Raw genomic sequence first — 24,924 nt, forward strand, 5'->3', positions numbered from 1 at the left:
ACACTTTTATATTGTTTTGCTTTTTCATTAACCCTATTTGAGGAGGGTAGTCAATGATACAGGTTCACCTCAATAACCGGTGGAACATTTTATGTTCAAAATAAATTCATAGTTGACCTGCCATACAAAACAACCTAGGTTTATTCATTTGTTAATAACAGAGTAGTACAACTATAACATAATAGCCCATAAGATAAAAACTCAACAGTGCATGCCACAAAGCAAAATACTTAGTAGAGTAAGTAGCTAAGTAGAATAGCTAAGTAGAATCTGCTGCAAATTCATGTTCAGATTACATTATTCACAACTAGATTGTAGGCAACTACGTGATAAAATGTCTACTACGTGGAATGATACTGGGTTGATTTTTAAACAAGTCACATTTTATTGTAATTAAGAACCGTACAAACTACAAGTTGAACTTTAGGTCTACAAAACTACATTGCTTTCAGCCTGCCTCTCATACGCTACTTTCTGTCCCTAATTGAAACTAAATAAGTTAAAAACAAACTAAACTCGTTTTTTTTCTCTAAAACTGAGGAATGTTTATAAGATACAGAAATATAATATAGAGCAGCGCTTAAAGCTGCAGCAAAAAGTCCGCCGGTGAGGAGGGCAACTGATCTTCCAGGGGTAAGTGCACTTCTACAACATATCATGTATGTATACATTACACCAAGCCAATATGGGCCTCTTATCACTCCCCTGTATAGATTTACCACACACACCACATAAAACCCACAAACAGTCATTATGAAGTGACACTGCCGATAGGATGACATCGACTTACTAGAGCCATACAGATTCAGGGGACAGAATTGTACATTAAAGATAATGTTTCACAGTAGTTAATTAACAAAATGTAAATGTACAAACGTGTGATTCCCATTTCTTTCATATTATTAAAGGCTCCTCCTACAAACAAATATCTGGGACGTTATATTGTATAGAACATATGAAATCAAACTTACGGACATTGATGAGCAAACAAGGTCACTGTTCATATAAACACAGAGGTTCTATTTTATTCGCCAAATAATTAATTTGATTAAATCCAAAGTAGCCATTACAAGTTGTACGTCAGGCCCGTGATGGATCGCACCAGGAGGAGACCAGAGAGCCCTGTGGATGGAGTGTGTGTGGAACCTGACACCCACCACAGGCCCCGTGGCACATATCAAGAGATGAAATGACAAGGGGTTTGTCTGGAGGGGATGAACCTGGGGCCTGTCTAAACTCCAGCTGGACAGAAAGACAGAAACAATGTTGCATATGACAGACAGGCAGTCAGACAGACACCAACAGAAAGATACATAACACCCAAACACAAATACACAGAGAAAGCAGACAAAACACATGCAGACAAACCCTGAATCTGGATGGGAGCGTTGCATCGGCCTGCTGTCTTTCACCCATTTACACCACCACTCACTAATGTCAACACACTCTGTTCAAGGACAGCATGTCAATTAAAATGATGACCTCCCTCAGACCTTTACAAAGAGAGCAGGAATAAATTTTACGCTAGTGAAGGGTGTTTATTTTAGGAGATCTCTTAGCCAAACCGAAATGAGGGTCAGTGGATGTTCAACCAGTCGCTCCCATTCCGTGCAAAAGAGTGCTGAGAGAGTTCCTTCATTACTTGCATGGGCTGGGTCGTGTTGTGTGTTTACACTGGTTCCCTGCAGAACAACAGTCCATCCACACTGGCACATCTTAGTGAAGGTGTCAAAGGTGCAGGACATGCCCCTCAGTGCCCCAACTCCCGGACTGGCAGGCTTAATTCCAACACAAACAAACCATAAAACCCATCTGCATACCCACAGTCAATATGGTTTCTTGCAAACAAGCTGACAATCTCACCACAACATCTGAGAGCTATATGCTGGTCTCTGAGACATTAGGTCATTTCTGACATGGAAGATTTACCTCTTTCCCCACAGAGTTCTTCCTGAACTCCTTAATAGACTCATGTGAAGGCTTATACATCCCACTCCCCTGCTGTCTTAACAGGGAACAAACTGACCGCTCCACTCAAACATCCATGTTTTAATACAGTTGGCCCCAGGGAGGAGAGCTGAGCGCTGGAGACAAGCCAGACAAATATCCAAAGCAATAATGGCCAGACATCAGCAGAACTGCCCCACTCTCTTCTCTTCAGAAGCAAAGTTACCTTTCAAAGACTGCCAATTAAAGGATGGGGAAAAAAATCATCTCTGGCACAGTAGCTGTTCTGCAGAGTCAGTGTTACTGAATCACAGATAGATTTTTATTTAATAAAGGGGGAATCAGCAGTTGAAACAGCAACAAAGTATTGTCCCCGAACATGTTTCATTAAAAAACCTAAGGGATGAGGCTGGAGAATTGTAAACGGTATAAAATTCATAGGCAGAGATACGGACATTCATGACAACAGCGTATAGTTTGAACTAGGTTTTGAGGATTTTTGATGGTTTGTTCAAATTGACTTTGTGTACACCTGCTGGAGCAAAAAAAGCCAATACTTTGGTTTTGACGAAGTATGGCATTTGAAGTAAGCTCATTTTTAAGTTACATTCTGGCATATGTAGCAACACCAGATTTTTTCCTTTAAGGTCTGAGGACATTGTCCTGCCTACCCTGTTACTAGAGATAAAGCTGCTCTCAGGCTGGGATGCTGACACTTCGATAAAAGCCTAACTGGAGTAGACAGTGCACAAGACCAGATGGGTATAGGTGTGTGTGCAAATGGCATTGATATAAAAAAAAAAAAAAAAAGAGGGCAGAGAAGTCTGTGGGTGGATGCACGTGTCACCAGAAAGGCACAGGAGGGAATGATTCTAATGAGCTGCAGTTTCACAACACATTCACAACGTTTAACCCCCATTCACAACGTTTAACCCCTGAAGATGAACCAGAAAATATTGGACATTTTAATTAATCTTCATCAGCACATCTGCATTACATGTATTCTACAGAGGCATGAGAACCTACAGTACACAACTCAAAAACAAAAGAGCTACTCAAATTAATTACTTTTTTGCAACTGATTAAATTACCAGTTCTCACCGCTTCATGGTACAATGTCTGTCTGTCAGGATAGCAAGCAGTAAACACAGAGATACTGTCTCTTTCTTAGTAACAGTAAATCAAACATATTATTATACTATGACTGGTTAAAGGCAATACAAAACAACCCCAACTGGGCCCCACTGGTCAAACCAGACTGAAACATTCTCACTCTAGATTCCTGTTTTAAGCCTTTTAATCTAAATTCCCTAAGGTTGTGTCAAATGAAGAAAGCATTGCATATGAGGGAGGGGGTTTGACATTGTTGTCCTATCTGTGTGCAACCTGAGAGCATTTGAGGAGAGAAAGGCTCCACCCATGGCTGGGCATGGTCATCCATATTAATGAAGACTAGAGGCTCTGTCCTGCTGTCCTATTCTAGCCTTGGGGCACGTGGGGGATGTGACTATCAGTCAATTGACGCTGTGTTTCAATAGAGCAATCCAAATGGAAAACAACATGAACAGCTCAATAAGAAGCAAAAACTGCTCAACATAATATATATTCATTAAACTGACTTGAACGGAGAAACTATTTTCAGAAGTATCATGTGATCAACTTCATAGTGTACGTCGAATGTGTTCAAAGGATATTAGGAAAATCAAAAGACCTACGAATTGGAATAACAGTAATTATTTTTCAGCTCAGTGACCTCTTTCCTGTATTACCACAGTGCACTGGCCTCAAAACAATCTTACACTACTGTTGCGCATACAGAAATATCCAATTCTGCAACCCCTAACACCCCATGTTGACAGTGAGACAGCATGATTATATCAAGAACACATCAGGTCATGTAATTGCACAAGACCATCAGTTTCACAACGGTAGTTACCAAGTTACCATGTGAGTTGGGCACATCTGTGTTTATTGCTCAGCGATGGTTATTAGCGGATACTCCTATCTAGCAAGACAAGCAACTGGCGAACCCTGATATACCAAGACAAAGGCTGCCCAATGACCGTTAAAGGTAATCAAAGCCATCCCCTGTAAGTTCAAATGATCTGTACCGTCATGGGGATGTGTTGACACAGCTGTGTGGAGCGCTGGACACCATGTTAGCCAGATCTGACTGATGTTCTCTGGGCTCATGCTGTCACTGGAGCTGGGAAACTGGCCCTTGGAAGAGGAAAAAACGTCCAGAGAAACATCTGAGGCTATGCAGGTTAAGAGGCCTAGCTGGGTAGCTGGACAAGATTGGCAAGTGACATGAAACCAGCTTAGAGAAAATCCGGTTTGTACTAAAAAAATATCTGAGACACTTGGCCTGAAGCAAAGGCCATTAGCAAACACATCAGGAAACGGGATAAATTGCCAACATTGATATTTAATTAAATATCCTAAGAAATACGAGGACGGTAGGCCATTGGGGTTGGGGCCAGTAAGCATCAGGTCACCGTTTCAAATCGCAAAAATGTGAGAAACCTGTAGTTTTAGCCCTAGAGCAAGACACTTAGCTGCTCCCATAAGTCCCTCTGGGTAAGAACATCTAAATGAGTGAAACACAATAGAAGAAGTCCAAATTAAAAGAAACCCAATTGTCTTTAGAGTTAGGGCCAAGTCACAGATGGAATGGTGAAGGTCAGAAATTACCATTCAACCCCTTTACTCTCCTGCTTGGTTCGGCAGTCGAGCGGCTTCCTTTCTGCAGCCCATGCAGTTCAACCCCCACTGTGTGTGTGATTACATTCAAGGCTGGTTAAATAAAACTGGCATTCCAAACACCATAATCTTAGACAGAAGATGAAACGTTTTGTTTGGGAAATGGCCTGAGTTCTTTTTGGCAGGCCGCTCGAACATCGAGATCCACACCGTCCTCCGCAGAAAGAAAGCGGGGGTCTTAGATAGAAAAAAATCTGCTGAGGGAAAATATCACTCCGCTAAGCCCTGCCGGTGAAACACAAATGAAAAAATGTCAGCGCCCTCCATAAGCTAACCAACACAAATTCTAAATCCCACAATTATGTAACAACCACCAATGTATAAACTATTGCTCTTAAAAAAGTGCCCTGACCGGCTGCAACACAAAACAGATCAAATGCAAAACAAAGTGGCTATAAATTTTCAGCGCGTTACTCAGCAACAATGATTCCCGAGACAAGAACATTAAACAACAAAATGGCATTGATGACTTATCAACAGTAGTTTTAAGCAGGCTTCTCATTAACATCCTATAGACAATTATGTCAGATACAATGTGTGCCATGTAGTTGGCATTCAAGAATCGACTGAAGACAATTTTCCAAGGACACAGTACTCAAACCTTGCACATGGTCTGCCCGCAAACATGGGCAAGATCACCCTCTACTGTTGGGCTACTAAAATGGGATTTCAAAAAGGAAAACACACTGAAACCACAAAACTCAACTTTTTTAAATATAAATATTAAACCACACAGGGATTTATTTCCTGCAGTGAAATACAGACGAGTTTCATAGATTAGGAAAAGAACAGTTGTTGAAATGTTCCTGGTGGGTGAGTCTCTGCCCAGAGTGTGGAGTCAGCTGAGTGCATGCTCACCACAGCACAAACGTTACATTTAGTGCCCAACGCCACGCCACGCCACGCCACGCATCCCCAGAAAATGCTCTATAATCTAGACTCACGGATGCAAACAAACAAACACATTACACAAGTTGTCTAGACGGAAATTGCAACATATGATGAGCCTTGAGTCATGTTAGGATATTCTACTAGTCAAACAAAATGTTTCACTACCTTATTTGACCATCAGTTCAGGAGGGGCACAATTATGGGAATTATAGCCCATAATGGCAAATGTTTTGGGGCAAATAGGTGGGGTGATTTTGGCATGTTAATCAAGACGCTTGAATGCTTGTTAGCCAATAGGCCAGGAGTACCATACATACCATTCACAGACAGCTTCCCATGAGGGCACAAACGAGGCGAGTTCCTTAGGGATGTAACGTACAGGTAACAAAACACCCTTTTACTCAAACTACACAGCAGGGCATTTTGAGGGGAAGAACTGCAAGTCCATGCACCATTCCGGAGTGGTCTGAATTTGTCATTTAAACATAAACGTTTATCCTTGTGTGAGAAAACCCAGTAGCCTTAAGACAAAAACATTGAAATGCACTCAGAAAACACACCCTCAATTTATCCAAACTTTCTTTAACTTAATTGAGTTACAACATAAAAATACTGTATTGGAAAAACACAGTACAAATTGAGGCTTTCTATCTACATACAGTTTGTCATAACTGCTACGGCGCTGACGCATTCCACTGATATATTTTACATAGGGGTTAAGTGCGTGTCATTGAGGAGGAGGCGAGCTCGTTCTACAGCTGAAACGTGGCAGATGTCTGGGACATGGCATTGTAGATGAATGTGTTGTTGAAGGGCACAAACTGACGGGTGATGATTTTGATGACCTCTTGGGCAGCAGATCCTAAGGAAACACATTAAAAGCATATCGAAGGTGATACATTGGCATCAAAGCTATCCCACGATAATAACATGAAGATACTATGAAGATCTGTATGTTTCTGGTGTGTATTACACAGAAGCGACAGTCTGGTGAGATAAAGGCTGTTTTCCTGAAGACTACTGTGAGTTTGATAAGCCAGCACCCTACATCATATGCTGGATAGAAATCTCAACTTCAGAACTGGATAATAATAGCTTTTCTTTTTGCCTCAAAAAAGCATAAGAATGATATTGCTTCATAGTTGTGTTTAAGAATAGGCTGTGCCTAAATTAGCCTACACTTTAAGCAGTAATCCCAGCAAATGCTGTATATGATATTATGAGATGACATTTTTTATGCATCTTGTAGTTATAATATTTTAGTAAACAATCATTTTCTGAGACTCATGTCAACTACAAAAGGCAATGCACTCTCAATACAGGCTCTCGCTAGCTAAATACATCTATTTAACTCAGTGGCAAGGTTGGAACATATGTAAAATAAACTACAGAAACTGCTCTATAATTTCAGGGGTTACAAACCTACCATGTTCCACTTGGCGAAGATTAGCATTTCTAACTCGCGTTATAGCTCAAATCTTTGGTTATTTGGTTGCTATGGCAACACAGCATGAGTGTGATAGCAGGGACAGAGCAGAAAACATGCGAAGTGTTCAACTTAAAGGAAATGTTAAGGAAATATATTCTTGGTTATGACAATGTATACAGGTGGATGTGTTTTTAAGTGTGCCCATACTACTCAAAGGCTGATTTGGGGATACAGAGCGCAGGTCATTATTTATAGACCTTGTGAAACCTCAGTGTAATTTCCTGTGTTCAAACTGAATATTTATGTTTTGTTACGGTGCTATCATCAGAAATTACACACAGACCACAAATAACGGTGAAATATTAGGCTGGAATATTTGGGAAATAAGCTAGGATAGGAAACTTGTCATAATATTAATATAATACTGCATTTCGTTGTACTATACTTGTTCTGTAGAATGACAATAAAGTTGAATCTAATCTAATCTATTTATGACAGGCCTGGGAGGATAGGTTCATTGTCATTTGATTAATCATTTTGCTATTTATATATGTTTTTTCTCTCACATTATTGGTCACTGGGCTATCTTAAGTCTATTCAAACAACCTTTTTGATGAGGAACCTTCATGGTTTCATCAGAAGACAGATGGTTTTGGCTATAGACTTAGGATGTTGCATCCAACATGAGGATATAGGGGACCAATTTCATCCGACCGTAGGCATTATCTTACATTTTGTGCCACTTCGGTGGAAATCCCTGGCTCTGTCCGACCTATCCTACATTGACTGTGGTCTTGAAATAGGCTGTAACATATAGAAATACGCTAATTACTCAGAATGTATTTTTTTCGGCCCCTGCTATGCACTGAAAAACTAAATTATTTACAGCTCAGTGGCAGGCAAGTTAAAAGAGTCGAATCCATTGTCTGTTCGGTCTTTCACTCTTTTCTCTATTAACCAACCATTTTTATTCAGCGAGGCTACTCACAAAAACATTTCTGAGGTAGAATCTTTGAGGTAGAATTTCGCTAAACAGAGTCTGTCATGGCCATTGATAATGTCCGTTAAACCTAGTTGATTTACTATTGAGCCATGATGGAAAGGTCCTGTGGAACTCACCTCCCACAAAGGATGCAACCGTGTGTGGTTCTGCAGCACCATAGCGACAGCTGTTGATGTGAAATGACAGTGTAGGTTAAACCACGTTTCCCCTCATTGACGACAAACTCACTCTGCCCGTTTCACAGTCAACCATGCTGCCTGGGAACCTGAGCACTTAGTTTACATTGTTTTCTATCATAAAACATCTTATTGCTCACAATGCAAAACATTGTTGAAAACATTTTCATGGGCAGGTTTTGGCTTGCAAGCAATGCTTCACACAAATGCTGACAAAAATGTAGTGCACCACTTAACTGGAAACACAGTGTCAAAGCACAAACGAACCAACAGAAACCCTGGGAAGGCTTTATGTGGAGCATGTCTCATAAGGACTGTTTTCACAGAACCAACTGGACGTGAGGCCAAACGTACAACTCGTGGATGTAGTCGTCTTTCACGTTAACGTTGAGGCCGTACTCCTGCAGCAGGCTGTGGACACACAGCTTCAACCTGCTGATGTCTTCTTCCACCTGGTAATCGTAGACACCTGTCGAGAATAAAACCACCTCACGTCATCTGGGGAGAGGCCGTTCCCGACGCGGCACAGGAATAGTTTAGCTGAGCGCCTTAGGGCAGAGCCGTGCCGGCCCAGTCCTACCTGGGTAGCGGGAGTGTTGCTGGTAGAAGCGGTCCACAGAACGCAGCATGAGGTACAACACCATCTCCCCGTCTGCCCCGTCCATGGAGGAGGCTGAGGGGAGAAAGCGGGAGCCGCCATCAACACACGCCGCCTTAGGGGCGGGGGCGACTGCCAAACGGAGGCGGGAGGGTCGGGTGTGACTTACTGATCTCGTCTTTGTTCACCGTCTCCGCGCCGTATTCTTCAGCCAGGGAGCGGCAGCGCACCACCCGGAGGAAGGCAGCGTTCTTACCTGCAGACCGACCACACAGCACAGGCCACCGTCTCACCAACCAATGTCACAGCTTTACTAACGCAGGACAAACAACCCCTGGCGGACAGGATGCTTTCAAATGCTGTATTGTTGGGAACTCAATTTGAATTCCTGTCCTGTTGCATTGTTCAGATGGGTGGGGGTGTGTGTGTGTGTGTACAGCATGTGTGTTTTTGATAGTAAAACAAGTAAAATCGTGCAAATTGAGGACATTCAGCCAGTCTTGACTTCGATGAAAGCATTATCTGACTTGGGGTTAAGTTAGGGTTATGTTTAGGTATTAAGTGTTAGGTTTAAGTTAGGGATAGAGTTTAGGCAAAGGGGTTAGGTTATTAATGTTAGGGATGTTTTTTGTGTGTGTGTGTTCAGACACACGAGTGTGTATTTGTGTTCTTACTCACAGAATAGTTTGATGTCCTGCTCAGATATGCTCTCTGAAGTCTTTGGCAAAGAAACAGACAAAGAAATCAGCCCATTTAGTGAGGGATAAAATTAGAAATTCGGTGTATTTTTGGCATCCCTTAAGATTAAACGTCCATGAGACTGCAAAAAGTCCCTGTACCTTTCCAACAGACTGCAGGAGAGACTCTACATGCTTAGACACGACAGAAGCATCTTGCATGGCCTTCTCCCTGTAACTGAAAACATGAATACCCTGGTCAGGACTACAATGACCATGACAGCACCAAGCATATAATGTGTTTGATAAATAAGGCAATTCTAAACAGAGAGTGAAATCTCAGCACTATATGGCTCAGCACATACTATTATGCTATTCCACCATTTCGCTTTCGACAATATTGTTTATTATGCAATAAAAGGTCCTGTCATAGATAAGCATTTGCAACCCAAGCAAAAAGGGCCTGTAATTCCAAACGAGCCATCCACAACCACCAGACTATATGTAAATGCTGCTGTAGCATACAGCGCGAGGCGTTGTTTAGATCAAGCGCTTCACACAATTTAAGGGAGAGACGCAGGCTGGCAGCTGAAATGTAGCTAACCTTGAGAGGTCTGGTTCTCGTTGATTATTAGAAAAAAAAATGTAGGACTTGCAATGTCATCCAAGATTCAACCAGCCCAAAACTCACCCATCCTTTATCCAAACAACATTTCATCACCATGAACACGCCTGCACCGTGGATAGAACCGTGAGGACTGGGGTATAAGACATGAGTCAAACAGGGCATCACTACTAGGCAGGTAGACCTGTTGGAGCAAGCTCCAGTGACTGCAGTGCGTAAGCATTTCTTCATGATGTAAATCAGCCTCTGCTCACCCCACAGTGAAATCAGAAACTTGAACATATACTCTGCTGTTAGCATAGATTAAACTATTTAATTAATAATAATCATCACAACTTACACATTCTGGAGGTTGATGAATTTCTCAGAGTCTGCAATCATGTCTGGAATGGAGCCACGTAAAGGTAGGTTGCCTCCGCCTTCATTTTGTACAAACTCCCTCACTGCACGCGCCAGCACCCAGAAAGCAGGAGTCTGTGAGTAGCAAACAACTAGTCATGTATTAAATGCAGAAAACAAACGGTAAGACTAAAAATGAGCTGAGCAAACACTGAAATAGACTGACCTGTGCCGTAATGTCATTGCATTGCTCTTCATTGAAGATGTCTTCAACGATACTTGATATCTACAGAGAGTTGAAAGAGAACAAACTCTGAGTGCCATCATGCATCAAACACAGAGGAGGAACATTACATGGTTAAAAGGAGAGGATTGAGGGGGGTTCGTAGGTGAGCAATGAGTAGAGAGCCACCTTGGTGGGGTTGAGGGCCGTGTTGACATTCTTGATGGCCTCCTCAAAGTTCTCCTCATCCTCAGGAGTTCCGTTCTCTTTCGTCAAGATTCCTAAGGGACACCAAGCATCATGAGAACACAAACCCCTTACAAAGTCAGCATGGGGGACCAAGGAGGGTCCATAGTGGAATACCTTGCCGAATAAGCTGCCTGAAGGCCTCCTTCTCCTTGTAGTTCTTCGGTAACTGAAAATTGTGCTAGAGAAACAACATTAAATTACATTCATTCCACACTGAAATTGAATGTGTACATTTAGGGTCGGATCTCTAGTACATCAAAGGGTGCTATAGACTGTGCCTTGGATAGTTGGTGAAATAACTTACATCGCTGAACCACTTTTCTAGGTATTTGGCAACGATGATGATCCATGGTGTGTGGATGTGATCCTGCCAAAAACCAGAGCCAAATAAAATACAAGTAAGGAACAGATGACCCCAAAAACACAACAGGGCCCAAACAGAAACGTTCTGCTAGGGCCGACAGACCGAACCCACCTTCTTCTCCATTCCCTCCAGGTCGTACGACTGAATGTGGCTCTTCAGCTCTGCAAAAGGCTGATCAAGCCGGAGATCCTCCAAGGCGTTGTCTGGATGAGACTCCACCACTACAGGAAGGGATAAGCACAAGCGGCTGTTTTCAATAAACAGAGAGCGCTGTACCATTAGTACAGATAAAGCATTATGGGAATGACCACTCAGGCTTACTGTACCTGTGTGCTCCTTAACTACTAGCCTCATGTAGCCGGTGAGGCCGTACGTTCTACACACCAGGAAAGGTACGTTCGCGTTCCACAACACCGACCCCAGTCTCAAACATGTGCTGTGAAAAGAAAAAAGTGGAATCACTGACACCAGGCGTTCATTTGTAACATAGTAAAGGAGCATGTGAAAATAAACACATTTAATAGCAGGTGCACATAGAAATCTAAAAGAGCAATAATCCCACCCTTCTGGCAGCTGTACACCAATCACCAAGGAGAATCTGTGGAAGAATTCCGGGTCGTTGTCCAAGAGCTTGTCAGGGCTCTAGAATGTGAATTAAGAGTCCAGATTATAGGAGGTTTTACAAACAAGACTGTTCTTCTATGCATATATGTCTTTCAATGCATGCATGCATATATATACACACATAAAAAATTAAAAATACATCTATATCTATCTACATATATACACATTATATATAGAAAGATTTTTTTTTTTAACTGGGTTTAAATGATTGGCTGCTTATAAATGAGAACATAGACCTCCTCCACAAAGTTGCCAGAAACATCACTGTTCAGCTCCTGCAGCAGCTCAGTGGCAGCCTGGGCCCGATTCTGTAAAACACACCATCATGAATGCCTTTTTTGGATACACTGCATGAAGGCAGGGATTTGATATTACAATAGTATAACATAGTGAAGTTACATTGCTTACCCTTCCTATGCTGTTGTTGCTCAGAAAAAAGCTGAGTGCAAAAGAATAGGGAGTTAAGAGTGAAATTTGCTAATTAAACACTTTCAGATAATCAGCACATTTGTTAATGACACAAACAAATAATAGGTCTATCACTTTCATACTTATTTCCTACATCTTCCCCAGAGACTTTGTGTCCATCAACAATGGTGAACGCTCCAATGCCTGATGAGAAAAAAAGCAAGTCATTTAGGTAGGCTACTTATGCAATCCCTTAGAGTAGTGTTCATTACAGCGGCCCCAGTATCAAATGTTCAATTGTTTACCTGGAAGCACAAGGTTCTTGAGGATTTCAGTCCCAGACGCTGAGGCATTGATCAGGCATACATGTGCATTCTCAAGTGCTTCTTGGCCATGGTCTCCCCACAATCTGCAATTGAGCACAGGTCAGATCAAAGCATTTAGCCATCTCCTTACCCACTCCATAGCCTTGCTAGATAGTATTACATCTAGGTGGATGATAAACACACCCACTGAATTTCATAATGTAAACCAATTATGGCTTGTGTATTGACTTGTTGTGAGTAGCTCTAAGAAGGTAGAGATGATAACGTTAATCAATACTTTAAGACAACCACTATAACAGTACAGCTTGCAAACTATCATATGTTTATAGCATGACAGCTAACTACGTAAGTGGCATTCCTACCCCAAATAATACGTAGGAAGTCGATGACTGTTGTTTTACGTTTATGTATTGTAGCTAGCTACTACTGCAATTGGCTGGCTAGCTTTGCTTCTAGACTGGCTAGCTTTGCTTCTAGACTGTTTCTAGACGTTTGTCAGTGGAGAAGAAATTGCTCATGCAACGACATGACTTTAACAAATAATTGTATTATTTGTAAAGGATGTTTAGTTTTACCTTAACTGTCTGTCGTATTTCTGCTCTTTGGACGCTTTGGTAGCTGCCATGGTCCACTTGGAAAAGAATTGCACCGGCTAATTTGATCGTTCTATTCGCTGATTCGATAGAAGTAAGTAGCTGGAAGCATTTGTTGATTCAAAGCTGCACTTTCGACTTTTGACTGAAATTGACCACCAGAGGGAGATTCAACAATGCGCAAAATATAATTTATTCCGCGACAGGTTCCCCCTCCAATTCAAGATAGTAATAGGAATTCGATTACTAATGTGGATGACATGCCATTGTTGTTTCACTGGTATAGGGAAAACAATTATCCTTTATAAAAATAGGACATTTAACCCTAAATATAATTCAGCTAAGACGATGTTGCCTAGAGGAAAGGATTAATGGTGTTCTTTTTTTCAGGTAAGGATCCTCATAATTTACCAGTAGCTAGTCCCAAACGTTAAATTGTCAAAATACATTTGTTACTCACCAATATATGGAGCTGTGTAGAACAACTATACAATTACTGCCAATTTGCATGTTATGTAACTACTTCCAAAAAAGGTCTAAATAAAGATAGTAGCATTTAATGATTTTTCACTAAGTTCAGAGTGCAATTCCAATAAAGCCACCTATTACTACTAAGCATATGTCAACTGATCCAGCTGCAGTCGCCAGCAATACAATATCTCGAAAGATCAGTTATAGTAGTGACGTTTTTAGGACCGTTTTCGGAAGTACACATTTTGAGTTTAACAGTTGCTTTGCGCAACTCCATATTTTTGTGAGTAGCAAACGTATTTTTATTTTAAAACGTTTGCAGAGCTGGCTTATGTTAAATTATATTGGAGGATCTTAAGCTCAGAACGCATAAAAATCCTCTATTATAAGCTCATTACGGCAAGAGAATGTTTTCATTTCTTTCAGTATTGGAGTTCTATGAAAGTTGGATTGGCCATATACACATTATAACGGAAGCTGTTGCTGGTTAAGTGAAATGCTTGTGTTTCGATTGAATTGAACAGAGAAAAAAATACACGATTAAAGGCACATCGATCATCCAAATGGAAGTCTGTAAGTCTATCGCATACGATTAAAGTTAGCGCAAAGAAAATAATAAAATCTTGGCTGCATCAGAAAATAATAAAGTTATGTTACTGGAAATAAATGCCAATGGCTTTTGTAATATTTGACTTGCGCATGTAAAACATGTTGCTCCCAAATGAATGTATTTTAAATGACAGCTTGGTTAGGTAACGGTCATAAATTATGAGGTGCGGATGTGTCATGTAGCCTACAGTAACATAAAAAGGCAGGGTAATGAAAGGGGGTGTGGCAAGAAAGGATAATTCGGATTCTCATTCGTCGGAGCCTGGTCATCCTTCCCCAACCTCCACTCCCAAACTTCATTCACACGCCAGCGCTAGAGCTTCGGCACGCCATTTATCCCATCTTTTTCTGCTGTCTGGGCTGTGAGTCGGAGTCAGTCAGCGTAGCTTTACCAATAAGGTGAATCTAGGGGAATTCACGCAATGACCGGACATCCCTGGGGATACGGAGATGAGGACGGTAAGTATAAGCCTTCCAACCTGGGAGAGCATCTCTACACCGTAGAACGCACGCACCTCAGCGCTGACCTTGTGCGGATACCCGGAGACGCTCGAACTGTAGCTCCCAATGACAGACAGGCAAGAATGCATCGTTTGTCTTTTTAGGCTGAATGAATGCCGACTCGATTAACAGCTTTTTTGAATGCCAATAGACTGTCATCCATGTATTGAAATGTCATGTCTTAATCATTATTTCGATTGGACAGGTGTCTGGGACGCATATCTCACATGTATTCCCAGCCAGCAGTGCTAACATTAAGAGATGACTGTTAATAAGAGATTAGCCCAATTATCCTTAAACGGATGACGAACTGCATAGAATGTTATTTAGCTTCAAGTCAACTAACCATGTTTCAACAAGCGTTTTCAGTTCTCGGAAAGTATCAGAATTTTAAGAGTTTCTGTTGCGTGAACTTCATGTCCTGTCGGCTATTGAGTACGTAATATATCTATTTCTGTAGGGTACCGATTTTATTTGTCCTCTCTTTCCATTTGAAACGAACACATTATTTTTAAAGAATGTCCATGCCTGATCATCTATATATGTATTCCTAAGGTCCAGAAGCATGGCACAAAGACTACCCAATTGCCCAGGGCAATCGTCAGTCTCCCATAAACATTGTTCCTGAAGAGACCATGTACGATGCCAGTCTGCCTCCTATATTTCTCTCCTACGAGCACTGCAACTCCATCAACATCTACAACAATGGCCATTCTGTGATTGTGGAGTTTGATGACACCGATGATAGAACAGGTAATGACAACAGACTGGAATCGACCTCTGTAGACCTTCTATATTCCCCCCCAAAAAGGAAACCCTCTGTTATTGATGGAACAGGCCTAACAGAAATGCAAGCAGTATTGAGATGTAATATTGTTTCAGATTTGATCATCAATCATCAACCCTTCAACTTTGACTGAGTGTGAAATTCAGCCAGGAGGTATTTATCACTGCGGTGTATCACTATGGTGGGTGAGGGTTTCTGTTCACCTCTATCACTTGTGGCCTGTAACAATAGCAAACACAACCACTGTATAGTTATGGGGAAGAGAAAACATTATGTTCACTGTACAACCAGCACCATTGCATGCATATGTGATGCTTCGTGGATGAAACTATACCTCTGTATGCAGATCAATCCTTCACGGATATGCAGATCAATCCCTTTAGCTTAGCTTAAAAGTTGCATGTTGTTTTTTGGTAATGACACCACATTTACTTCAATTTGCCAATACATCACAGAAAATGTGTTTGATTGATAATGGCTTATATTATTGACTTTTCAAAAAACTACTTATTATTAGCTATTAGCAGCATTTTCTGCATGAATAAAAATCATCATCAGAAAACATTGAAACTCAACTCCTCAACATTATCCATTCAAAACAGATTTAAAATTCAAAATAAAAACCTTACAATAACCTGGTTGCATAAGTGTGCACAACCTCTTATAACTGGGGATGGGGCTGTGTTCAGAATTAACCAATCACATTCAAACTCATGTTAAATAGAAGTCATTACACACCTGCCATCATTTAAAGTGACTCTGATTAATCACAAATAAAGTTCAGCTGTTCTAGTAGGATTTTCCTGACATTTTCTAAGTTGCATCTCAGAGCAAAAGCCATGGTATGCAGAGAGCTTCCAAAACATCAGAGTGATCTCTTGTTGAAAGATATCAGTCAGGAGAAGGGTACAAAATCATTTCCAAAGCATTAGATATACCATGGAACACAGTAGAAGACAGTCATATGGCAAAACAGAGACATTACCAAGAACTGGACTCCCCTCCAAAATGTATAAAAAGACGAGAAGAAAGTTAGTCAGGGAGGCTTCCAAGAGGCCTACAGCAACATTAACGGAACTGCATGAATTTCTGGCAAGTACTGGCTGTGTGCTACATGTGGCAACAATCTGCCATATTCTTCATATGAATGGGCTATGGGGTAGGGTGGCAAGACTGAAGCCTTTTTTTTTACAAAGAAAAACATCCAAGCCCAGCTGAAGTTAGCAAAAACAAACATCAAGTCCCCCAAAAGCACGTGGGAAAATGTGTTATGGTCTGATGAAACCAAGGTTGAACTTTTTGGCTATAATTCCAAAAGGTTTGTTTGGCGCAAAAACAACACTGTACATCACCCAAAGAACACCATACCCACAGTGAAGCATGGTGGTGGCAGCATCATGCTTTGGGGCTGTTTTTCTTCAGCTGGAACCAGGGCCTTAGACAGGGTGGCGGGAATTATGAACAGTTCCAAATACTAGGCAATTTTGGCACAAAACCTTCAGGTGTCCGTTAGAAAGCTGAAGATGAAAATTACCTTTCTGCACGACAACGAAAAAAGCACACATCCAAATCCACAAAAGCATGGCTTCACCAGAAGAAAATTAGCGTATTGGAATGGCCCAGCCAGAGCACAGACCTGAATCAAATTGAACATCTGTGAGGTGATCTGAAGAGGACTGTGCACAGTGGATGTCCTCGCAATCTGACAGATTTGGAGCGCTTTTGCAAAGAAGTGTGGGCAAATATTGCCACGTCAAGACTCCTACCCAAAGACTGAGTGCTGTAATAAAATCAAAAGGTGCTTCAACAAAGTATTAGTATAAGGGTGTGCACACTTTTGCAACCAGGTTATTGTGAGTTTTGAACTTTTTTCCCCCTCAAAAACGTCAGTTTTTTTTTTCAATTGAATTGTTCACTTCATAGGTCACATTAAAGGTGGAAACATTTCTGACATTTATCTTTTACATCACAAGAACCTGCCAATTTAACAGGGGTGTGTAGACTTTTTGTATCCACTGTAGCTGTTAGTGTGCAATGTTCATCATTGCTGCCACTCCTACTGGTTTGTATGATTCAGTGGTATGGAAGCCAGTATTTAACTGTAGGAGTGTCTGCAAGAGCAGACATCTCACCACATCAGGTAATCTTCTTGATTGTGTCATATCTGTTTTTAAACTGGCAAGCCAAGTAAACAACAAGTGAAATATGCAGAGAGATTCTCTAGTATCAAAAGGTCCTTGGAACCAAGGGTCACAGTAGAGTGATGTCTTAATATTTAAAACAAAAAGTAGAAGGCGATGACAAATCACGACTGATTTCGTTTTTAGTGAAATAAACTCTGCAATGTGACTGTTAGTCTAAGGCGCAGATCACTATGAAAACAAACCTTTGGAAACCAAACAAAGTTCAGTTTTGAATGACATAGTCTTATGACAGATCTAGGCTTTCCCATTCTTTTGCCTTTAGAAACTTTTGTACGTTTTATCATCTAGACATGCCCTTTTGTTCCATTTCCCTTTTTCAGTGCATGTGGTTTGTGAGTATTTGTGCCTAGTGTGTTATAAACTCAGGAAAACAAAGTATGAAGCCAAGGCTCTCAAGCACACATTTCCCAGGTGCCATTCTTTTGTCTGACACTTCTCCGGAATTTTCTTCCTCTTCAATCACAAGAGAGTGTGTGTTTGTGTGTGTGTGTGGCTTATCCGTGTATATGTAGGTTTTTTGTGCATAAATATGTTATCTGTGCGTGTAGGAGGTATTATGCTTGGCTTGGCTCCAGTGGTATCAGACAGAATGTGGCTCACTTACTTCCTTGGCCTTTATGGTATGGCGCTCTTCAGTAAGAATGACAAACAGTCAGGCACTGTCAATGGATGAGCCGCACTGCCTTAGCCCAGTCTATCCTGGGGACGATTTCCTCAGCACAATCCCAACTAGATTACTGTTACAGTGACAGGACAAATCCTTGGCAAATCAGGACGCAAGCTGAAAATACTCTCCTTTGGCCTGCGTCAGATAAGGCCCGCACAAGGACATTAGGCTATTGCTATACTGTACCCATTCAGACGGTCTCGGTAAGTTAGGCGGTTATTATCAGGGCATAGGAAGGTAGTGCTTTTGTTGTGGGGCAGGAAGCCTGAAGTATATGTCGTCAGCTGTCTCTCAGCTTTGCGGGGGTGATGGGATAAGCAGCGGCAGGTGTTGTCAGGTTGAGTCACTAGGCCTGATGGGTGTCATGCTGATTCTTTGCCTGCCTTGTGTACATTTCCCACCAGGCACATGGCATAGGAACACCCTGCAGCGGTCTCCCACCCAGTTCCTGGAGAGTTAACGTCCTGTACGTTTTTGGCCTGACCCACTCTATTCTGATAATTAGCTGGTTGAATCTAGTTAGTCATAACTGGGGTGGGAGCAGAAACATACAGAAGGGTTGTTTTCCACAGAGCTGGAGACAGCTAGAGTATAGGGTGCTGAGAGGCAATGACCTGTTGATGGATCTCCTCCTTCTCCCTGCTGACAGTAATCAGGGGAGGTCCCCTGGACAACGCCTACCGGCTGAAACAGTTCCACTTCCACTGGGGCGGGAAGGGCAGCCACGGCTCAGAGCATACTGTCAGTGGGAAGACCTACGCTTCAGAGGTGAGTTCAACTAGGTCTGCATAGGTCAGTGGTCGGCTACAAGCCAAGTCATTTATTTCGCCCCACTATTCATGAAAATAATCTATTTTTAATGGAAAATAATGAATGGCTAATTGTATCATTAGTTTATGAAATATGTTCTCAAGTATTCCAACAAATGGAATAAGAGGCATTATGTATCTTAATGTAAAAAAAGGTTTAAAAGTAGATGTAACATCTATGAGCTGCGACTAAATGTACCTGCCTATCCCTGGCCTGTAGTAGGTAACCCATTTCCCCTGCAATCTGCTGTATATGTGCCAGGGACAAGTTTCCCCAACTCTGATTCTGTTAACCTCCATATACTGGTTTGTTTAGTATCTTAGCCTGGGGCTAGGTCTTTGTCTGTCCCTGAATGGGGGTGCAGGGCCTAGGCCGGTCACTAACCTTGCGGCTCTATTTTTTCCTCCAGCTTCATCTGGTGCACTGGAATGCAGCCAAGTACAAGACATTTGGGGAGGCAGCGGCAGGCCCGGATGGTCTGGCTGTCATTGCCATCTTTTTAGAGGTGAGAGGAGAGGATGTCCCCCCGGACATCACCCTCTCCCCAACCCCCTCCTCCCCAGCCACCCACCGCAGGCAGCAGCTGTTTATCTGTCACCCAGTGAATTGCTCTGGAAATGAATCTCGGTCTGCTTCACCAGGGATTAGACCGAAGACCAGCAATCACTGAGGAAACAATGTAAAAACCTGTTATGGTGTTATGGCTAAACAGAGAGAGCAGAAACAGTTCGCAGATGTTTGTGTTAATGATTATTCAGTCATTACAGTGCCATGTGGTAAAGATGTAACGCGTGCTCTTTGGAAAGGATATTTACTTAACTCAATTTCTGGTGTTGATGCGTTAATGAAAGGCTATCTAATGGTCATACGGTGATGTAATACTATACCGTGCATGATAACAACAAACACTGTTCAATTTATCATTGTTGCAGTATGCCTTTTGTCATCCACCTGTTTAATATGGACCAATGCCTTTTTTTTGGTCTCTTTATTTTAAAGAGGGGCGAGTTTTGAATGTTGCGAGAAAAAAAAAAGAAGTGTGTTTTTTCACAGATAGGCGATGAACACAGAGGATTACACAAGATAACAGATGCTCTGTACATGGTGAAGTTTAAGGTAAGATAAATGAGTCACCTGATACTGACACCTGATAACAACTGGGCCGATTGATAAGGTCATTGGAAAGAAATTTTTTATGGTGTTGATACTCATAATAACTGATTTGCATGGGTCATTGACTGTCACCTTTATTGTAACATAGTTCCTGAAGATCCTGTGTACGATAACCATTGGCCTCCCATATCTCTCTCCTGCGATCATGATCGTAATTGGTTACGCCATCTGTTTTATTTACACCCAGGGAAGTGTGGCCGATTTCAAAGGTTTCAATCCCAAGTGCCTCCTACCCAACAGCCTACTGTTCTGGACCTACCCAGGTTCGCTGACCACCCCGCCTCTTCACGAGAGTGTCACCTGGATAGTACTAAAGGAGCCAATCACAGTCTCAGAGAAACAGGTAGGCGCCCTCACTGTCTGGCAGTAGGGAATGCGATCTACCTGGGCCTAACCAACATGGAAATGTCTCCGCTCATGGAAATGTGTGGTCTCTGCTTTAAGAAGACAGCAGTGAAACCAAAGCCTTTTTTTCATGGTGATGTAAATAGAGATAAGCCTCATCCCTGATGGTTTTCTGAACTGCCCCTGTCAACCCCAAGGACGGTTAAGAAAGAAAATGACCCAGAGGGTTAGGTGGGTCTTCCATAGAACTATTGACTTTGAGATGTGAAAGTATTTCAAGGGTCACTTTGGGATGGATCACTCAAAGTACTCTCTGTATTACAATAGACCAATTCACTTCTCTTTTTTATGGCGTGTGGTCAATCATTGGACGCTTATCAATGTAGTTACTTATCAGGGTAAAGGCTTTATGAGCGCCACCTGTTAGTGAGCTGGGGTATTCAAGCCTTCTTTGATGTCTCTGTGGCTGGGCTTTCTCCTTGACTGAAGGCTTTGATTGGAGGATGCCGGAGCAGTGGGCTGTGGCGAAGCTGTGACTGGATTACTTCACGTGTGGCTTGAATGTCATGCGGTGTGTGTCTGTGTGTGGGTTGGTGTGTGTCTGTGTGTGGGTTGGTGTGTGTCTCTGTGTTCTGGGGAGAAATGGCTGCAGCAGCCTGCTGTAATCCTAGTAGTAACCCTAGATGTGAAATACTCCTTTGTGTACCGCAAGTCGCTGCTTAAACCAGGTCCATTCAAAGACTTGGCCTTAACCCCATGCTTGTGACAGTCACGCACCATATTGTTCAGCCCACTAGCCTTGTCATGCATATTCCTTGAGTGAGGCTGAATTATGTGCACTCATTCAGCTTGAAAGAAGAATGAGTTAATCAAGCTACAGTAGTGGCAGTATTGGCAAAATCCATCTGAAATATTTATTTATCCAAATATTTATGAATTCCAACTGATTTTGCCACAATGAAAATTCCACAGACTACTCCAGTTAAATGGTTGATTGGTTCCTAATTAATAAATCCCTGTCCTTCTATTCAAATGGTTTACGTATAACCTTGACGAATGCTGTTTAGGGGAATCTGAGTTGAATGTGGGTTTGGATTAGTAGGCCCAGTGTTGCTCCGTGATACAGGCTGTTTACTGGGGAATCTGAGTTGAATGTGGATTTGAATCAGTAGGACCAGTGTTGCTCCGTGATACAGGCTGTTTACTGGGGAGGGGACTGCAGATTGCAGCGCCTGCATGTTCCTTCCTAGGGGGCCCTGTTTTGTCTTCCCAGGCATAATTAAAGTCAGCTTTGGTCCATCGGCATGCCGTCTGCATACCTCTGTTTCTGACCTGGCTGAAGGGGCTCGGCCGGGCCTGCTCCCTCCCCTTAGTGCAGGAGTCCAGGGCACATGCCTTTGATCCCTGGGAGCTGAATAACGTGATGGATGAACATGTTTGGGGATTTTAATTGTGAAAAGCTTTGGGGACACTCAGCAGGGAAAAGCCCTTACATAAGAGGGTATTATGTTGTTTTCCCAACTCAGACCGTGCAGCTAGCCAGGGACTATAAGATGTTTATTTTCTGTCTCCAACTCATCTGTCTACAGATGGGGAAGTTCAGGATGCTGCTCATCAGCGGAGAGGAAGAAGAGGAAAGAACACGCATGGAGAACAACTTCCGACCCCCTCAACCCTTGAAAGGCAGGAAGGTCCGAGCATCGTTTGACTAGCTCTACTGTAAATGACCTCCAGGTGCCATAGCCTATGTGTGGTCTATCATATGCCACCTTGAAAATCCTGGTGTGGATTTTACTACCGATGATGAATAGAAATTAAGGGGAGGTATGCAAGAATAATCACACAGCTCCCTCTACTGGTCAAAACCTTCAACAGCACTTTTTTAAAAGTCAGATGCCGATAGTACCGCAAGTTTGAATAATAATGTACAGTGAAGTAGATCTTCAAACTAGGGTTATGGGATTATATTATGATATAGATTTAATTATTTTCAGAATATTATGACAATTTTTTTATTAAGATACTACAGGGATTGTCTGTGGTGGTTCAACTTGAACGTCCTGAAATTCATTGTAGTTGTGGATGGCAGGATTTCAGTGTCAATATTTTTTTTTACATAAAGTAATGAATAGCAACATCATCATGAAGTGAAAGACATCACTCACATGGTCTTCTAGACTTTACCTCTTCAGAATATATTTACTTGTTACTAGACAAAATGTTTATCTGCACTTCTGTATCTTCTCAAACACAAGTCAAGGTGGCCTCAAAGGTGTGGTGAAAAGCATTTCGGTCAAAGTACAGCCCCCCTTCACATACAGTTCTCCATCTACCCCGGGGATATTTGTTATTTAAGATGCTATAGTTTCTATGCAAGGTGCTATATGTTGCCCAAGGGTTAAGCCACACTTTATCTACCACTGGTAAAAGGACACCCGTGTACTTTGCTCTTTGAACCCTGACGGCCTCTTGATGAAGCTGATCCATGTTTATCGTTATAGCTGAGCTATCGCAGCTTAATCCACTTTATCCTTCAACTTCCAACCATCACAACTGTCGGAGGAAATGGATAAGTGAGCGGCTGCCAAATTTCATCTGCTCAACTGCCATCTTGCTCCCTGCTTGAACAACCCTGTGATTGATGGAACGGTGCTAGGGAGCTATCTCAACTGTACATCAAGATGCCAAGCGGTACATTTGAAGTTTACCGAGCGTACTCTTAAACCGGACTAAGGACGAATGTTTAAGACTTGTCAGTGTCCTACTCGCTTTAAGTAATTGTTCGACTGTCTCTCTATGCACGCAACCCTCTCACACAGGAAGAGCGGGGTCGAGCTAGCGAGAATAACATTGCCCCACTAAAGTTTGTGAAAAAATAAATGCGAAACGAATGTTCTGTCAAAGCGAAAAAACACAAAATTGGGGAACCCCAATCAATTGTGGTATCAGCTATGTGATAAATGTCAGTTGTAGGTTTTAAAGTGATTACTTTGTGTCCTTGCGTGTTTCTATTTTCTCCTACGCTACAGAGCAGCCTTCCCATTCAGCCTATTCCTGCTGTACAGTATGTTCTTCCAGGTAGGGGATGTCTCTACTGCTTTTAGCATCATGGAAAAGCTGTACGGTATGTTCTTCTTGGTAGGGGATGTCTCTAGTGCTGTTACCATCATGGAAGATCTCAGTGTGTGACATTCATCATGAATACATTCTCACTGCAGCGGCAGTTGTAAGAGGAATGGCTCATCTGTCCACTGTGTCTGTCCTAATGGAAGGCTTATGTGAATTTGATTTATGTTAGATTTTACTTAGCTAATCCTATGCCATACAGAGAGATGAGCTCATTGGCAGTGGGGTACTCCCTCTGTCCAGTCATATCAATGGGAATGAGACTAGCACCTGAGTTATGTTTGGCTTTCTGTTTGAGACAAAATAGAGTTTAAAATCTATGAGAAGCACTATTTCTGAAATATTTACTGGTTGAATCATTTTGCATGTTGTATGACTATTAAATGGACTGTAACTGCTTGTTTGTAAATTGTAGATCTTATATAGGATATTGGATTTATTCAGTACTGTTTCAGAAATAAAATGTACACATATGTATATTAAAACGTTGTATTTTAGTTAAAAGGCTTGTGTGTGGAGTATACAGATGAACATCAATAATGTGTACTGATTATGACTAGCTTTTTACCTGCCTACTGATGCTTGTAGTTCCTATAAACCTGAGTCAATGCAGCCACATTGGTGTGATTGATCAAAAGACCGATTAGTGGCCTCTCGAGTGGTGTGGCACAGTCAAAGGCATTTTTGCATCTCTGTGACCGGGTCCTAACTGCTGATTCCTGACTTCCTGGCTAAGCAAGCAGTGTATAAAGAAACAGACGGGCTTGCTAGGGTGTGCCAGGGGCGATGTGTTTGAAGGAGAAGCAGGGGTTCGGTAACCTTGAAGCTCAACATATTGTACTGTTTTTGCAGTAAAGCCCCTTTGTGATTTAAGAGGCATTCCAACGTTCCAGTTGTCCACTGAAACCAATAGACACAACAGTACATGGGATGATGAAGCCATTGGTTTGTGTGGAATCTCAGCGTGCATTAAACTTTGAATGTGTTAAATATGTA

The 24,924-nt window shown here is 41.9% G+C and overlaps 2 protein-coding genes across 4 annotated transcripts; one reads left to right on the forward strand and one right to left on the reverse strand.

Moving 5' to 3' along the window:
• Positions 1 to 361: 361 nt before the first annotated feature.
• Positions 362 to 13,343, reverse strand: nae1 (nedd8 activating enzyme E1 subunit 1). The gene is made up of 20 exons (XM_010863941.5): positions 13,218 to 13,343; positions 12,622 to 12,725; positions 12,460 to 12,520; positions 12,317 to 12,347; positions 12,145 to 12,216; positions 11,847 to 11,926; positions 11,611 to 11,720; positions 11,396 to 11,505; positions 11,225 to 11,287; positions 11,035 to 11,098; positions 10,861 to 10,952; positions 10,675 to 10,734; positions 10,450 to 10,583; positions 9,647 to 9,722; positions 9,486 to 9,525; positions 8,977 to 9,063; positions 8,790 to 8,882; positions 8,564 to 8,678; positions 8,150 to 8,199; positions 362 to 6,463 (listed from the first exon to the last, which is right to left on the reverse strand). Exons 1-20 carry the CDS (start codon positions 13,265 to 13,267, stop codon positions 6,354 to 6,356), a joined length of 1,602 nt encoding a protein of 533 aa, XP_010862243.1. The 5' UTR covers positions 13,268 to 13,343; the 3' UTR covers positions 362 to 6,353.
• Positions 13,344 to 13,462: 119 nt separating this feature from the next.
• On the forward strand, positions 13,463 to 24,432 carry ca7 (carbonic anhydrase VII). 3 transcript variants are annotated; one of them, XM_034296927.1, is made up of 7 exons: positions 13,463 to 14,893; positions 15,372 to 15,569; positions 19,124 to 19,242; positions 19,694 to 19,789; positions 20,323 to 20,400; positions 20,645 to 20,800; positions 22,392 to 24,432. In XM_034296927.1, the coding sequence occupies exons 2-7, from the start codon at positions 15,452 to 15,454 to the stop codon at positions 22,512 to 22,514; spliced, it is 690 nt and encodes a 229-aa protein (XP_034152818.1). In that variant the 5' UTR covers positions 13,463 to 14,893; positions 15,372 to 15,451; the 3' UTR covers positions 22,515 to 24,432. The 3 variants fall into 3 exon arrangements, with proteins under 3 accessions (XP_034152818.1, XP_019900702.1, XP_010862244.1); XM_020045143.2 differs by having other exon boundaries at positions 13,463 to 14,774; XM_010863942.4 differs by having other exon boundaries at positions 13,465 to 14,774; positions 20,338 to 20,400.
• Positions 24,433 to 24,924: the final 492 nt, after the last annotated feature.

The sequence above is a fragment of the Esox lucius genome, chromosome 2, assembly GCF_011004845.1.
Source record: "Esox lucius isolate fEsoLuc1 chromosome 2, fEsoLuc1.pri, whole genome shotgun sequence".
Taxonomy (NCBI): Eukaryota; Metazoa; Chordata; class Actinopteri; order Esociformes; family Esocidae; genus Esox; species Esox lucius.